Source organism: Desmodus rotundus, chromosome 3 (assembly GCF_022682495.2).
Source record: "Desmodus rotundus isolate HL8 chromosome 3, HLdesRot8A.1, whole genome shotgun sequence".
Taxonomy (NCBI): Eukaryota; Metazoa; Chordata; class Mammalia; order Chiroptera; family Phyllostomidae; genus Desmodus; species Desmodus rotundus.
In genome coordinates, this window is record NC_071389.1 from 34,937,659 (window position 1) to 34,955,555 (window position 17,897).

The 17,897-nt window shown below is 35.2% G+C and overlaps 1 protein-coding gene across 1 annotated transcript in view; it reads left to right on the forward strand.

Moving 5' to 3' along the window:
• The window catches only part of ZFYVE9 (zinc finger FYVE-type containing 9), a 127,000-nt gene that overhangs the window by 72,290 nt on the left and 36,813 nt on the right, over nucleotides 1-17,897 (forward strand). Inside the window, exons 8-11 of the mRNA XM_024571035.4 lie at nucleotides 3,069-3,189; nucleotides 7,661-7,783; nucleotides 9,615-9,770; nucleotides 16,758-16,982. Of these exons, the coding sequence (XP_024426803.2) occupies nucleotides 3,069-3,189; nucleotides 7,661-7,783; nucleotides 9,615-9,770; nucleotides 16,758-16,982 (625 nt within the window). The remainder of the gene's footprint in view (nucleotides 1-3,068; nucleotides 3,190-7,660; nucleotides 7,784-9,614; nucleotides 9,771-16,757; nucleotides 16,983-17,897) is intronic.

Consider the following 17,897-nt stretch of genomic DNA (forward strand, 5'->3'; position numbering starts at 1 on the left):
AGACCAATGCAGTCAAAACCCATGCTGTTCAAGGGTCAAGTATTTCAATCCATGGTTGGGAATCTGAGTGTATGGAGGGCTGACTAAAGTTATATGTGAATTTTTGGTGACACAGGTTGTGGATGCCCCTAACCTCTGCATTGCTCAAGAGTCAACTGTGTTAATATTTTAGGAATATCTAGGCCATGTTTTGCATAAAGTCCTTAATTTGTGTTTGTCTGATTTTTTCCTCATGATTAATTTCAGATTAAACAGTTTTTGTCAGTAATATTACTACATAAGTGATGGTCATTTTCTTAGTGGAACACATCAAGAAGTATCAGTTTGAAAACAAAACAATGTAGAGGCAGAATCATAGATAGCAAGCAGGCTGACAGCTCTGGGGAGTTTGGGGTATGGAGGAATCGAGCAAAAAGGAAAAAAAAGAGAATGAACTCATGGACCACAGGGTGATGTTTGCAGGTGGGGAGGTGAGTGGGTGGAGGTGGAAGAGGGTATGGGAGGAATAAGTAGTATTGGAAAAAGTATGTATAATTAAAAAATAATGTAAAAAAAAGAAGTATCAATTTGATAATTGGTTAACTTGATGTGTCTGTGTTTTCTCTACTGCAAATTAGCTCTTCTTTGCAGTTAGTAAGTAACGTAAGGGGTGATACTTGAGACTGTGAGTGTTCTGTCATCCCAGCAATCTTTCCACAAATGACTTCACTGTCCTTTGACAATTCTTGCCCGAATCACTTATAACTATGATGTTTATGCAGTGATGACTTTCTTTCCTATTAAATTTTTTTGACCTCTTTTAAATTGTATGATAGGCTCTGAAAACATAGCTTTTTGTTTGTTTGTTTCTCGTGATTTTTTGTGGAGTCTTTACTGCTTTCTCTATATAGAATCACATCATCTGCAAATTGTAAGTTCTACTTCCTAATTTGGGTACCTTTTATTGTTTTTTCTTATCTGATTCTTGTTGCTAACATAACTTTTTTTTTTTGGAATGAATGAGGAAGCTCTAGTGAATGAATATTATAGGGAAACAAGGTTTAGGTTAGTTTAAGAGAAAGTAAACCAAGTTATTTTATTTCTGTGTTTTCATATTGTTCAGCACTCTATTTTAATATTTATCTGGTGAAATGAGGGAAAAAAGTCCTTTAGGTAGACTGGAATATAGTTTTCTCATCTTTATGGCTTAGTAGAGTACCTGGTAGCTAATAGGTTCTCAGTAAATGAAATAAATTTCTTTTCCAGATGGTATTTAAGTAGAGGTCAGATGGTCACTTCTTATATTAAAAGGCGGATTTATGATTATTAAATAGCAAGTTAGAATAGGTTACTTTATTTCCTGTACTATGCCTTGAAATCATTTAATAATGGTATACCAGTAAAAATTTCCAAATTTCCTCTCATATGATGGTGTATTAAGAACATTGTAAAATTTTAGTAAAAACTCACTAAATTATAGTATAGATAAAAGTATGGCAAGATACTGACATTTTAAAAAGTAGTTTTAATGTTTATTTAAATGTAAATGTATTTAGTAAAGTGCTTTATGAGAATTAATCTTTGGGAAACAACTTGATGAATATACAAACCCTATGTAGCCACCACTCAGGTGAACATGTAGACATTTTTATCACTCTAGAAGGTTTCCACATGCTCTTTTTCTGTCAGTACCCCTTTCTATTAAATTTCTTTTATGTCTTTTCCCCTAGGTAACTATTATCCTGACTTACATAACTGTGGATTCGTTTGACCTGTTCTGGAATTTCATATAAAAAGAAACATGCAGTATATAATATGTTGTGTGTTAGCTCTTTAAACTCAAACTAACATTTATGAAATTTGTCCATAGTCTATGCATCTTCAGTCAATATTTTATTGTTGAGCAGTATTTTATATCATATGGATATATCACAATTTTTCTATTTTCTTGTTAATGGACATTTGGATTATGTTCAGTCTTTGGCTATTATGAATTGAATAAAAGCGACTATAAACATTCTTACATATGTTTTAAAAAGTTCTAAAATGCTTCTTTAAAGTCTTTTTTAAAGCTTCATTTTCCTCTCTTTAAGTGATGGAGAATATGGAGAGGAGAGCATCATTGTAATAGGTCTTGGAGTGTAGTCTATTAAGTTGTTAATTCAGTGGATTTAACCCCACACAAAATGTGTTTGGAACATTATGCTTTATTAAGTGTACCTGACATGATCATATTAATGCAAATAAAAATGAACTTGGAGTATTATTTCATAGTAAATGAAAGGATGACCTATTTTATTTTATTTTTTAAAGATTTTATTTACTTATTTTTAGAGAGAGGGGAAGGGAGGGAGAAAGAAAAGGAGAGAAACATCAATGTGTGGTTGCCTCTTGCACGTCCCCTACTGGGGACCTGGCCTGCAACCCAGGAATGTGCCCTGACTGGGAATCGAAAAACGGAGACCCTTTGGTTCTCAGGCCAGTACTCAGTCCACTGAGCCACACCAGCTAGGGCAGGTTGACCTATTTTAATCTCTGTATTTTATCAAAGGTATTTTTTTTCTTTTTTTGTTGTATTAACATATATGTAACATAAAATTTACCATCCTAACCATTTTTAAGTGCACAATATATGGAATTAAGTTACTCTTACATTGTTGTACAACCATACCACCATTCTCAAAGCTGATTTGAAAAAGCAATATAAACGAGTCTTTAAATACACCCAAATACATTAAAAGTTCAGAAATTATGAGATAATATTGAAATTTTGTTTTTGTTCTTACTATAATCTTTAAATATTATTTCTTGTATAGCAAAAGAAACGTGGGTAAAGGAAGCTTTACTTCTTCAAGGCTGTAGTGCCTCTTCTCTCATTACTATGATTTGGTGATGCCAAAGGGAGAAGCTACAACTGGAAACATTTTCATAGTATATAAACCCAGTCCTTTAGGAAACCCCAGGTTAATGAGTATAAAAAAGTATGACTTCTAAATTTTCACTTAAATTCCCATTTATATTCTTGACTATATTCTGCCAAAGTCTCGAACCTCTCTGTAACTCTCACTTTGCTCATTTGCTTTTCCTAGACGGATATTTCTCTGTTTTCTGGGAGCATAACTCAGGTTGGAAGTCCTGTTGGGAGTGCAATGAACCTTATTCCCGAAGATGGCCTTCCTCCCATTCTCATCTCCACTGGCGTAAAAGGAGGTTTGTGGACTTACATATTTAAACAAGATAGTTATGTATGCCAAATATTCCCTTCTAATTAAGGGAATGACATAGAGTTTGAATGATAACTACCCTTCTCTTCTCTAACAAAAAAACAACTACTCAGTACCATGAAAATAATTGTTGCTGTTACTGGCTGGCTGTTTAAGAGCAGATATTTGTGCTTTTATATATAATGTTATTTCATTCATTGGAATGATATAGTACTTTATTAAATATATTTTATTGCTTATGCTATTACAGTTGTCCCATTTTTTTTCTCCCCTTTATCCCCCTCCCTCCAGAATTACCCCCCTTTAGTTCATGTCCGTGGGTCATACATATAAGTTCTTTGGCTTCTGCATTTCCAATACTATTTTTAACCTCCTCCTGTCTACTTTGTACCTACAATTTATGCTTCTTATTACCTGTACCTTTGCCACCATTCTTCCCCCTCTCCTCACCTCCCCACTGATAACCCTCCATCTGATCTCCATTTCTGTGATTCTGTTCCTGTTCTAGTTGTTTGCCTAGTTTGTTTTTGGCTTTTTCTTTTTTAGGTTCAGTTGTTGATAGTTGTGACTTTGTTGTCATTTTATTGTTCATAGTTTTGATCTTCTTTTTCTTAAATAAGTCCCTTTAACATTTCATGTAATTATGGCTCAGTGATGATAAACTACTTTATCTTTACCTTGTCTGGGAAGCACTTTATCTGCCCTTCTGTTCTAAGTGATAGCTTTGCTGGATAGAGTCATCTAGGTTGTAGGTCCCTGCTTTTCATCATTTTGAATATTCTTGCCAGTCCCTTCTTGCTTGAAAAGTTTCTTGTGAGAAATCAGGTAACAGTCTTATGGGGATTCATTTGTAGGTAACTATCTCCTTTTCTCTTGCTGATTTTAAGATTTTCTCCTTACCTTTAATCTTGGGTAACTTAATTGTGATGTGCCTTTATGTGTGCTTTCTTAGGCCCAACTTCTTTGGGACTCTCTGAGCTTCCCAGACTTGCATGTCTATTTCCTTTGCCAGAATGGGGAAGTTCTCCTTCGTTAATTTTTTCAAATAAGTTTTCAATTTCTTGCTCTTGTTTTTCTCCTTCTGGCACCCTTATGATTCAGATGTTGGAACATTTAAAGTTGTCCCAGAGGTTCCTAAGCCTCTCCTCATTTTTTTGAATTCTTGTCCCTTCATTCTGTTTCGGTTGAGTTTTTATTTCTTCCTTTTGTTCCAAATTGTTGATCTGAGTCCCGGTTTCCTTCCCTTCACTGTTGGTTCCCTGTATATTTTTCTTTATTTCACTTTGTATAGCTTTCACTTCTTCCTTTATTTTGCATCCTTGCTCAATCGTTTCTGTGAGAATCCTGATTACCAGTGTTTTGAACTCTGCATCAGATAGGTTGGCTATCTCCTTGTCACTAAGTTCTTTTTCTGGAGTTTTGATCTGTTCTTTCATTTGGGCCATGTTTCTTTGTCTCGGTGGACTAGTCCGGATGAATGTTTCTTCTTTAACTCCTTGGTTGTCGGACTTCCTTAAGTTTGATTTTCTGGCATTTCTGGTTGTTTTTTTGTTTTTAAATTGGTTATTGTCCTGCTTTTGGTTATGCAAGGAAGCAAAGCATATCTACCTATGCTTCTATCTTGGCCAGAAGTCCTGGAAGTATATAATATTTTTAATTGCAATACAAATGTAGTTCATTGGCAATTTTAAAAAATATTTTAAAGGACACAATACTCTGAAGAGTTTCTTGTGATTTTAGGATTGGCCCACCTGATATAGTCAATACATTAATTTAACTTTTTGTTTTGAAGTATAACATTCATTTAGAAATGTACATAAAAGCAGTGGGTGGTACTAAATTTAAATAGCCATTTTACTGGTAAAATATATTTCCAGTGAGTCTTGACAAGAAGTAAAATTATCCAATTTAAAGAATGCTTATCATTTTTGAAAGTTTCTTGTTGATGTATCTAGGTCAGTATCCAAGTAGTATATTTTCAAAAGGAGTTTTATTTATAATCTCCTTGGTTAGTTATTTCCTTGCCTATTACCTGGACTTCTTGCCTTCAGTCTTTCTCTCCTTTATTTTATCTTCCACATTGTTGCCAGTTATCTTTTTAAACATAGATATAATCATGTATTACTTTTGCTTAGAAACAGTCAATGGATTTTCAATACCTTCAGTATAAATTACTTACCTTACCATTAAATGTCCCTCACAACCTTATCTCAACTTAACTAACTTTATTTCCAGCCAATACCTCAGCACTTTACGTGCGTACTACAGTTTACTTACTGTTTTTTGAATATTCACCTCTTTAAAATATTTTTTTTAACTTTATTTATTGATTTGAGAGAGGGAGAAAGGAAGGGGGCGGGAGAGAGAGACATCAATTTGTTGTTCCACTTATTTATTCATTCATTATTTGATTTTTTGTGTGCTCCCTGACCAAAGATCAAACCCACATCTTTGGCCTGTAGAGATGACACTCTTACCATCTGAGCTACCCAACCAGGGCTGAATACTCACTTTTGATACTTTCATGCCTTTTTTTTGTGCAGTGGGAGAGTGGGAAGAGAATGAACTTCAGATCTGGACAGACCTGAGCTTTAATCTCAGTACTGTTCCATTCTAGCTGTGTGGTCCAGTGGACAAATCATTTATCCTCTCTGAATCTTTTTCCTAGTCTTAAAAAAAATATTGGGTTACTACATCTACTTAATTTAAGAGTTGTGAATATTAAATCAGATTTTATACCTGAAAGTTCTTAGCAAGAAAAGTGTCTTATATGAAGAAGACATGTAATTAATATTTTCCTTTCTTTGACTATATACTGTTTTATACCTTAGACTCCTTGAAGAATTCCTCAACCTTTCAAAATCCAGATTAGTGGAAAACTCTTCTCTGAATCCTTACATAGGTTACCTCAATCGTAATGTTTTGCATCCTCATCTCTGTTCTAATAAAAATTCATATAGACTGGTAATTACATTAACACTTTTCTTATTGTAATTTAGATATTTTATAGGTCTGATTCTTTCACTTAGACCCTGAATTCCTTCAGTTTTAATTTATGTATGTGTCTTCTGTGGCCCGCTGGTGTTGGGCCAAACTCATCTCTCAGCAATGTTAGCTGAGTGTGTTGTACTGTCAGTTCTACAGTGAATTTTCACGTAAAGTTAAACATTCTTTTGCTTGTATAATGCCTTTGCTCCTTTACCAGACAGGAACCCCTATAAATATTCTTTTGTTAGTAAAATTACTACTTAAGTTTCAAATTTTAGTTGTTTTAATAAATCTTAGATTAATAAGAAGCTATGTTGGCCTACTCTGTTGTTAAATAAGATTGCATTTTCATTAAAAGTCACATCCATTAACTCAAATTGTCAAAACCTCTCCTACCAAGAATCAGCAACTAGTTATCTAATATATACTTGCTTAAACCATATTACTATGGTATATCTTTACCACAATTTTGCATTCTAGTGAAATAACTTCATATAGTTTTTTAACTCACTTAGTATTTCTCTTTCTAATATTTTCATTGATAGGGCAAACACTTACTATACATCCAAAAAATAGTTTTTTGGTTTCTTTTGGTCAGTAGGAAATGGTGTTAATTTGTTCTACCTGGCCATCTCTTAATGATGCATTTTATATAAGACCAATCAAACAATATGCAACTTTCAGGTTTTCAATTCCTTTCCTATACTTTTATATTGTACAATGGTTACTACCATGATTTTGACTTCAAGATGAGAGGACCATCATAATTCAAAATGGGATGGCTGAATATGATGTCATGCTGTGCTCGTAGGGATTAAATAGGAAGGGTTCTGTTTAGAGCCTCAAGTGTTAACTTGTTCATGTTCAGTGTCTGATGCGTGATATACTGGTGATTTTGGTGATATATTTGCTGAACTCTTAACTTTCCATAGAGGAATTCTTTCATGAACCCAGTCACTTAAGATACTTTTAGTTTATTTTTTGGGTGTATTTTCTACAGTTTAATTTTTTATGGAGAAAAGTCTTAAACTATACAAAAGGATATAGAGTAAAAAGTAGGATTCCCCTCTACCTCAACCCCTAGTCATCCTTTCCAGAAGTAACTAGTTTATCATTTCCTTATATATCATGGATTATTTTAAACGTTGGTCTTAGAACATGTAGTTTGTGAAATTCTTGTTATGATTGTTGGAGAAATTTTGTTAAATAGAAGGGTTGTCTTTAGATTTGGCACACGTAATTTTGTGGAGAAGTCTCTACATAGGATAACTATGTTGTCATCCAAACTGAGAGTGAAAGGGGACACTAATAAACGCGATACTGAGACAGCAGGTACATACCTAAGTTCACCGTATCTATAAATCAAGTGCTCATTTATTTCATGTGAATAATCAGCCTGTTCACCCATTGGATTTCCTTCTGTGTTTAACCTGTTAGCCAGTCTCTTACGTTGTTTTCTCCCTTTACAGACTATGCTGTGGAAGAGAAGCCATCACAGATTTCAGTGATGCAGCAGTTGGAGGATGGTGGCCCTGACCCACTTGTATTTGTTTTAAATGCAAATTTGTTGTCAATGGTTAAAATTGTAAATTGTAAGTTAAAATTTTGTTTTTAAAATAAAAATGAGATACTTTACTGACTCACAAATAATAAACAAAGCTTTCATATTTATTAAACACAAAAATTTTTACATAGAGCCACATCTTATTGAAAACTTGGTACTGAAGAAGTTGGTTTGTATATAACTATATATCCAAGAGGACAATTGTGGTACCTACAGAAGCTTTTGCTTTTAGTCTTAGGGATGGGATAGGTGAATTCTCTGTGGAGGAAAGCCAAGGAAAACATGAATTGATCTAAGTTCTTCCTGAGATGGGTATGTTATGTCACAGCTAACCACCAGGATAACCAGTGGTGGATAACTTATCCAGGAGGGTTAAACAATTTACATGCTAGATTTAAATCTCGGATATCTTAACCATGGTGCAAAACCTTATTTGGGAAAAATGTTAGTTAGCTAACATGTAGTAAAACTTCAGTACACCTTAAGATTCAGAAGAAACTTACCAATTCATGGTGACTTCTTGTGCATCAGAATGAGAGAGAAGATAGTAACTTAAAATCTTGATCCTAAGGTGGTATTGGAAAATAGAGAACACATTTATCCTGGATGAATTTTTGTTAATGGGCACAGTTTTGGAGAGAGGATGGAAGCACTGGGGAGCAGTCCTCTAGTTCCCACTGTGTGCTCTCTTTAAGTTGACCTTGGAAACCAGAAACACTTCTCTTTTTAGAGGTTCTGCATTAATGAAATGCATATTTCTAGTTTACTTGCTAACCATACCCTTGCATGTTTGGCCAGTTATTAATTCTTGCCATCTTTCCTTCTAGGATCAGATTTTAAAATAATTTACTCAATTTTAAGTTATCGTATATAGTTTATAAGCTATACTTAGAAAATAGCTAACCTTGAATTCCTGAAATGCACACCATCTTAATATAGTTGAATTAGACATTTCCTGTTTAGGTATATAAAGTAACAATTGCCAGAGTAAAAGAAGGGACCTTTTATTAGTTTTGATTTACATTGTGGTATTCATAATTTATTTGAACGCTTTTTTAATTTTGGGGGGACCCCATTGTGTTGGAGTACAAATGACAAAAGTGTCAAGGATTGAACATTATTTTTAACATATTTTTACATATGACTTATGCTACTAGGACTCTACAGAGCCTTTTAGTGAAGAAGTGGAAGTAAGTAGTTCAGAAAAGCCATCCTTTTCACCACTTTTTACACCACAAAGCTCAGTAAAGTCATGTTGTTAATTATCTTGAATTTTCTCCTAGAAAGGACTATAATTAAAATTGCTAGAATCTTTCAGTCACAGATTAATGTGTACATAAAAAAATATTTTTTCCATCACAACCTGAAATCAAAGCTGTAATATTGGCTTTTGTTGTTGTTGTTTCTAGTCTTATGTAAGTAATTATTTCCTTTGTTGCAGTGTTTTTTTAAAATAAAGATGAGGAAATACATTTTTTAATCATTATAGCCGAGGATACATAATTTGGTTTTATTTATTGTATCTTTAAAGGAATGTTGTTTCTTTTGATAATTACATCTTGTAATAATAGGATTTAAAAGTTTTCAGTGTATGTCTTTCACTATTACTTCTTTTACTTCCCTTCCAATTTTTTTCCTAAGGGTTTGCCTAGAGCCCTTAATATACCAGAGGTAGTGGTATATTTTATTTTCTGCAATAGTTCTTTCACTCAATGCAGTGTATTTCACAGGTTGAATTATACAGACTCAGAATGATCTATTTTATTCTTTGCTGTATTATAACATGGATTTCTGTGCATTTTTTAAGAGTAAGAATTGAGAGGATTGTCTTTTATGTTTTATTTTTATTCTATCCGTAGATGTGAACAGGAAGTGCTGGTGTTTCACGACCAAGGGAATGCATGCAGTGGGTCAGTCTGAGATAGTCATTCTTCTCCAGTGTCTGCCAGATGAAAAGTGTTTGCCCAAGGATGTCTTTAATCATTTTGTGCAGCTCTATCGGGATGCCCTGGCAGGTGGGAATGCTTTATGATTTAGTATGCACCCTTTAGAGATGACAAAAACTTTTTTTTGTTCTTTATTTTATTTTTTTATTAGGTTTAAAAGATGACAAAAACTTTCAGGCACAGATGCAAAATAATAGTGTTAAATTTGGAAGCCTGGCATTGGATGTTGATATTGGTGACAAGTTAGAACTTGTCATGGTTTGAGGAAATTATAAGTTGTAGTACTTTGCCTGGTGTGTTTGTTATTTTACAAAGGCTAGAATCAAAATTTGTAAGAGAATCCTTTGAACTGATGTAAGAATATTTTTCTTTGAGTAGCTTGGGATTCATGATATTGGTACCCAGTGGAGGAAAGCATGACCATAACTTACTGCTTGTTTCTTTAGTTAACAATATTTACACAATTGTGTGCTTTACATTTAATTTTCAAGTATCAAGAACCATTGGCATGGACAACTTTATTATGGTTTCAAAATAAATAAATTGTAAATATTTTTTACTATAACAATATAAAAGTGAATACATAGCTATTAGAAGTTAGAGAACACTAAGGATACTAGTATACGGACATAGTATTAAAATTGAGAAAGAAATTGCAGAATTGTGTAGTAGTTCTATTTTTACTTTTTGAGGAACCTCCATACTTTCTGTTGTCCACAGTGGCTGCACCAATTTACATTCCCACCAACAGTGCACAAAGGTTCCCTTTTCTCCACGTTCTTACCAACACTCACTATCTTACAAGTGATTTTTTTAAAAACTGTTGTAGGAATTCAGCAAGAAATTATCAGTTTTTAAGGTAAGTAGTGGCAGTGGGAATAAAGAATGTTGAAGAGATATGAAAGACAGTGATGCTTCATTTCGAAGGATTTGATAACTAATTGCATGTGAGGGGTGAGAGGGAACAAGTCAAAGTTGGCTTCAGATTTCTGGCTTGGGCACCTGGGTGGATGATGTTCTTTTTCACTGAGATAGTAAGTTGAAGAGTAGAGTTGGCAGCTGAGGTCCTTGTTTAGTGTGTTGAATTTGAAATGATGACAACAGATGGTGGTATGTAAATGGAAGATGAATATATGGATGTGGACCTCAGGAGGTAGATCTGGGCTAAAATACATACTTGAGAGACCCAGCATTTATGTGAAACTATGGTTGTGAATAAGATAGGCCCCTGTGAAGAGACTAGAGCTGTGAATGAAAATCTGAGAAATGCCAACAGGGGAAGGCATGAATTACTATATGTGTCATTAAAATATATGTTTAGTATAAATGGTTACTCATTTTTAAAAAGCATCCTTATATTTCAGTAGAGTCCATTATATTAAAATACAATAATTCTATTAAAAAAATCACATGGGACTGTCGATAGTAAGATAATGGTAATAGTCTAAGGTTGGCCTATAATACATCTAAGCCTTCATAAATATTTTCTGTAATATAGGATGAGAGCAGGTACGTATATAGCTAAGTAAATAACATTTCAAAAGCATAAACAAGTGAGCTATGAGAATCTCTCCTTGAAAAGGAATCATTTCACAGCACATAGAAATAATAGGACTAGAAAAGTATCTTAGATTATCTGCTACGACTCTTTTATTTTTATAGATGAAGATACCTGGAGATGTTAATGGCTTGTCTAAATCACAGACCTAGATGTGATTAGGACTAAAGCTCCCAGACCAGTTTTCTTTAGTTATGTCAGTAACCTCCATGTATCTAATAATAGTACAGCAGTTTTTAAAACTAGGAATGCATAATATCTGTGTGATACGCATATTTTATTAAGAATCCTGTTTTTAGATCATGAAGGTAACGACTTGATATATTATTTCACTATGATTTTTTGTAGGTGGAAACATATATTAAGTGTTCTAAAATGACCACAATTCATTATTTTCCTCCTCTGTGTAGCATAGGGTGTGGAATTGGCAAATTGTATCTTAAGTTGCCCCCAAGTGTGAAAGCCTTAAGAACTCTATCACTTGCTTAGTGGTTTGTCCCTATGGCATAAATCATTCAAAAAGCCTTAAAAATCCTTGAATGAACTTGCTTCATAAATTTCCTCTGAATTTTTAATCTAAACTATATGTAGTCAATAATAATATGTGTATATATGTTTCTTATTTAGTATACATATGTATATATTTATCATACATAGTTGCTTATGCTTTCCACAGGGAGGGGAAAATTATATTTTGTGAGAAATGACATTTTAGAGTTTCAGAATGCTTTCTGATTATTGTGGTGCCCTGGGAGATTTCAGATTGTATATTGTTTCCTCTCCTTCCTTCCTCCATGTTCTGTACTTGTTTTTTTTTGTAAACAAACATTCAGAATATAGAATTGAACAAAGTGAGAATTGTATATACCAGACTATGTTTTCTGGAGTTAATCTCTTATGTCCCTTTCTTATCAAAAACCTTTATTGGCTCCATATCATCTTTAGCATACACTGTGTGCTCCACCGTTCAGTATCTGACCCTACATTTTCATTCTCGTTTCTCACTGCTAGTCTGCCCATACTTCCATTGTACACCGATTGCCTGCTTCGTTACTCATGATCATGACCCCCGACCACCATGCTGCTTTCCAACACAGCAACTATCCGAATCCTATTAGTTTTTTTAAGTATTACTCAAAGACCACTTTCTGTATGAATCCTCCTTTGATGATTCTCACACAGAGAAGTAATCTCTTCTAGCCCTGGACTGTGTGGCACAGTTGGTTGGAGTGTTGTTCCATAAACCAAGAGGTCGCGGGTTTGATCCTTAGTCAGGGCACATTCCTAGGCTGCAGGTTTAGTCCCTGGTTGGGCATGTACAGGAGGCAACTGGTCGATGTTTCTCTCTCACACTGATGTTTCTCTCCCTCCCACCCCTCCTTCTAAAATCAATAAACATGTCCTCAAATAAGCATAAAAAAGTAATTCCTTCTAAACTCCTTCAATAATCTTAAAAAAATTATATGGCATATCCCTGTCTGGTGTGGCTCTGTGGATTGAGCGCTGGTCTGTGAACCCAAAGGACAGCAGTTCGATTCCCAGTCAGGGAACATGCCTAGGTTGTAGGCCAGGTCCCCACTGGGGGCAGGCAAGAGGCAACTGATTGATGTCTCTCTCACACATCAATGTTTCTCTCCCTCTCTTTTCCCTCCTTTCCCCTCTCTCTAAAAATAAATAAAATCTGAAAAAAAATTTTGGTGTATAAACATATTTTTAGTATTTATTGCAAGTTATGAAGCATAATAACACAATAACCACCTGTAAACAACATACCAAACATGGGATAAAAAATTACCAATCTTTCTTTACTGTCCTGATTACCTCTTCCTTCCAAACTTCCCATCCCCTATCTCTAGGTAACCACTCTTGTCAAACTTGTGTTATGCTTTTCTTGCTTCTGTCATAATTTTATCCCAAATGCTCACATCATTAAGGATTATAACATGTTTTGCATGTTTTTAAACTTTTTACAATTGGTATCACACTGTGTCTATTTTCTGTGGTTTGCTTTTTTACTCCACTGTATGTTTTTGACCTTCATTCATTGCTCTTGTGGTTCCAGTTTATTCATTTTCAGACTACTGTTTTATATTCATTACATAAGAGTACTAGAAATTACTAATTTTCCTTCTGATGAACAGTTTGCTGTTCTTACCAGTTTACTGTTACTTAGACATGCTCTTTAGAATTTTTTTATATGTAGCCCTGACTGGTGTGGCTTAGTGGACTGAGCACCGGCCTGCAAACCCAAAGGTCGCTGGTTTAATTCCCAGTTGGGGCACATGCCTGGGTTGCAGGCCAGGTCTCAGTCCACTAAAAATAAATTTTAAAAATAAATTTTTATAGGTATACTTAGGAGTAAAGTTTTGATTTATAGGATGTGGATAACTTCAACTTGATTAGATAATGTTAATTTGTTTCCCAGAGTGGTCAGTGGTTTACCAGTTTATATCTACCTGTCCTCATCTGCAGTGTATGAGTTGCCAACATTTGATGTTATCAGAGTTTTAATTTTTGCCAGTCTGATGGGTATAAAAGGGTATCTCATTTTGATTTGCATTTCACTAATTATTAATGAGGCTAGGCATATATTTATGTATTTATTGACCAGAATATTTTGTCTTTTGTGACATATATGAGGCCTGTCTGGAAAATGTCCAGCCATTGTTAATATAACAATGGTTTATGTGACATCAGTGTAACCTGGCAGCCAGGAGAGTGGACTGGAACGTGCATGTGTGAACAGTGATGAATTCACTGTACTGGTCAGTGGAGGCAGTAGACGCCATTGAGTGAGCATGTGTGCTGTGTGGCTGTCACATTCAAAATGACTGAGCAGGTAGAGCAATGAATCTGCATCAAATTTTGCACTAAGCTTGAACATCCCTCCCCGGAAACCGTTTGGATGATTCAGAAGGCCACAGCTATGGCAACTGGTAATTGGCAACTTCATCATGACAATGTGCCTGCTCATGTATCACATCTCGTGCAGTTTTTTGGCGAAACATCAAATCACTCAGGTGACTCCGCCCCCTTACAGCCCACATTTGGCGTTAAGTTCTGCCTTTCCCCCAAATTAAAATCACCTTTGAAAGGAAGGAGATTTCAGCTCATCGATGAGATTCAGGAAAATATGACGAGCAGCTGATGGCGACTGGGAGAACTGTGTGAGGTCCCAAGGTGCCTACTTTGAAGGGAACTGAGGCGTCATTGTCCTCCATACAGTGTTTCTTCATACTTTGTATCTTCTTCAATAAATGTGTATTTTTCATATTATATGGCTGGATACTTTCTGGATAGACTTCATATGTCTCTGTTTATGTCTTCTACCTATATTTCTATTAGTATTTTCTTGGGAATTTCACTTTTTTATAACATATATACTCACCTATGACCTATTTCTAACAGAGTTGTCATTACTAATTGTGTTATCAGTTTTCTGTTGCTGTATTTTTAAGCCACAAATTTAGTGGCTTGAAACAACAAAAATGTATTATTTCACAGTTTCCATGGGCTAGGAGTTCAGGCACAGCTGTGCTGAATCTTCTGCTCAGGGTACCTCAAATGTCAGCCATGCTGGGGTTCTCATTTGGAGCTCAGGGTCATCTGGTTGTTGGCAAGTTCACTTTCTTGGAGATCCCTGTTTTAAATTTATTTTTATTTCTTTTTAGAGAAAGGGGAAGGGAGGGAGAAAGGAAGAGAAACATCAATGTGAGAGAAAAACATTGATTATGTTGTCTCTTGTACACACTCTGACTGGAGACCAAACCTGCAACCTAGGCATGTGCCTTTACTGGAATTGAACCGGTGACCTTTTGCTTTGTGGGAGGACACCCAATCAACTGAGCCACACCGGTCAGGGAAATGCCCATTTTCTTAATAGCTGTTGTCTCCTAAAGACTGCCTGCAGTTCCTCATCTTATGGCTCATAGGTGGTTTTACAATATGGAGGTTTGCTTTCTTCCAGGTCAGCAGGATTTTGTCTCTTTGCTTTGAATCTCTGACCTCTGTACCTAGATTTAGAGGTCTTATGTCAGGCACACCCTGATAATCTCCCTGTTGATTAACTCAAAAATCAGTTGATTAGTAACCCAATATTCACAGGCGCTCCCCACTCAAGGGCAGGGAGTTAAACAAGACATGTGCACCAGGAGGCAGACAGAATTTTGTCTGCCACACAGGATTTTTAATCATAGTCAATGACACAGACTTAAGCGTACTTTATCTACTCAATACCTTTGTTGGTGGAGAAATGGCACCAGATGTTAGACCAGTGGGGTCAGACCAGACCTTGGTTCAGCAACTCAGTACTTGAGTTCTAGCTAAGGAAGAATTCAGAGCCAAGATTCAAACTATAAGAGAAAGTTTCTTTAGAGTTTCTGCAGGGTGCTCCCAGTTTTCCCAAGGACACAGGTCTAGCATGCAGATACCCCATGGAAACCTGTGACCTGGACCATGTCTGGCCCAATAGCTGAAATGTGCAGCCAGATTTGGTTAACCCTGGGGCAAGAGTACTTCCTACCCCTGAATGATGATGATGTCCAGGTGAACATGGCTTTCACCCACAAAGCTTTTCTGAGTTTTGTGAGGAGGTGTTCTTTTCATTGTGGGCCCTGCTATCAATACAGCTTCTTACCTTCACTCAAGGATTCTGAACCGTTCTGTGAATAGATTCTAGTTTTCAAGGAAAGTGAGCATTAACTTCTTTGACGGGGATTTTTGTATTTGGTACTACTTTCAGAGGTATCAAAGGAAGCTTGCACATGTTTAATGCTGTACCTGCTCTTACATTGTTGAACAGCTCTTATCAGAAAGTTGTTTTGTAATTCTAAACTGAGGAAAATACCTCATTAATGAAGGGCTCATTTGTTACTGTTTCATTAAAAACTGAAGTTAGTGCTTAATAAAGAGCATTTGCGATTAAAAGGAAAAAAAACAACTTATCTACAACTTAAAAACAATTTAAGGCTTATTTAAATATGAAGTCGTTTACATTTCATGTTTGTGCATCCTATCTGTGGTACTACCTTCTCTGTAAGTTTTCTTTTCCCCTCAATGTCTCATACATAATTGTACTTTATTGTCTTAATTCATTACGTTCATGAGTTGCCTTTATTAATCCAATGAGATTATAAGCTCAGAGAGCATGATTACATTTTTTGTGACTTTTGAGGCAATAATTTCTGTCTTGATCCATACAGTAAAGTTGTGCCATCTGCCTAAGGGAGGCATCAATATTTTTGGCTTTTAGCTAGATTTCAACAGTGTGATAATACAAGTTATATCACGCTCACCAGAAGCCCTGATAAAATCGGGGGGAAAGTTTCATTTAATAAATGCCATTTAATTCTTTAAAAACTTTTTAAACATGGGTGTTTCATGGTGGAAAGTTAGGAATTAGTGTTTGGTAGTGACTGGCCTAGTATAGACTAATAATGATTGCTAAAAATATGATTGATTTATTGGTAGAAAGTAATCAATTACCTTTTTGGTTTTAGGGAATGTTGTGGGCAACTTGGGACACTCATTCTTCAGTCAAAGTTTCCTTGGCAGTAAAGAACATGGTGGATTCCTGTATGTGACATCTACTTACCAGTCACTGCAAGACCTTGTGCTCCCAGCCCCACCTTACTTGTTTGGGATTCTCATACAGAAATGGGAAACTCCTTGGGCTAAAGTGTTTCCCATCCGACTAATGCTGAGACTTGGAGCTGAATATCGACGTAAGTAGGAAAATACCTTCTTCTAAAACACATGAGCAAGACATGCTGACTACACAGTCTTGAAATATTCAGAGCCCGCCCCCCGAGTGATACAATTCAGGAGAATTTTGAAATAGCTACGCTAAACTTAGCCATTGTCTCTACTTATTTTGCCTAGAATGGGAGGGACTGAAAATATCAAATGAGAAAGTTAGTGCTTGTTTATTACCTTGTAATCTTATTGGCTTCATCTTGAGAAAAAATGAATTTGAACTTAACAAATAACTTTATTTTTTATAGTATCTATATATGGTAAGTGCATTTTTTTGTTACTTGGTTGGAAAATAGTACCAGCAAATTATATTTTATGTAACCTAACAGATATTGGAAACTAGTGGTATAGAGATCACTCTATCAGTTGATAAGATAAGCAACAGAAGAGCTCCCTGGCCCATGGCTGTAGCAGCTAAGTTGTGATTTTTTTCTAAGATGTCAAGGACTAAATGCAAGCTTTATTTTAAACTTTGTATCTTCACATAATTGAAAGTGTGCTGGTCCAGACATCAGACCACTTGAATAGGTTCTTAATTTTGCCACTTATTAGCTATGTAACTTTGGCCAAATCACTCAAGTTGTCTGATTGTCAAGTTTCTTTTGCAACTGGAGATGGTAATGCTTGCCTTTTATATTATATAGGGTTTTTAAGAGAATCAAATGAGATGAAAAATTATTTTATAAACCATAAAACGAAATACTGTATGTTCTCAGCAAGTCAGCTTTATAATTTCACTTATTTATTCATTAATTGAACAAGAATTTAATAAAGGCCTACCATGTGTCATGAATTCTGGGAATTCAGAAATAGCCAAGACATGGTTATAGGCTCTTAGAATCTTTTGTAAAGAAGACATACAGAAATCTTAAAGTTGTATATTG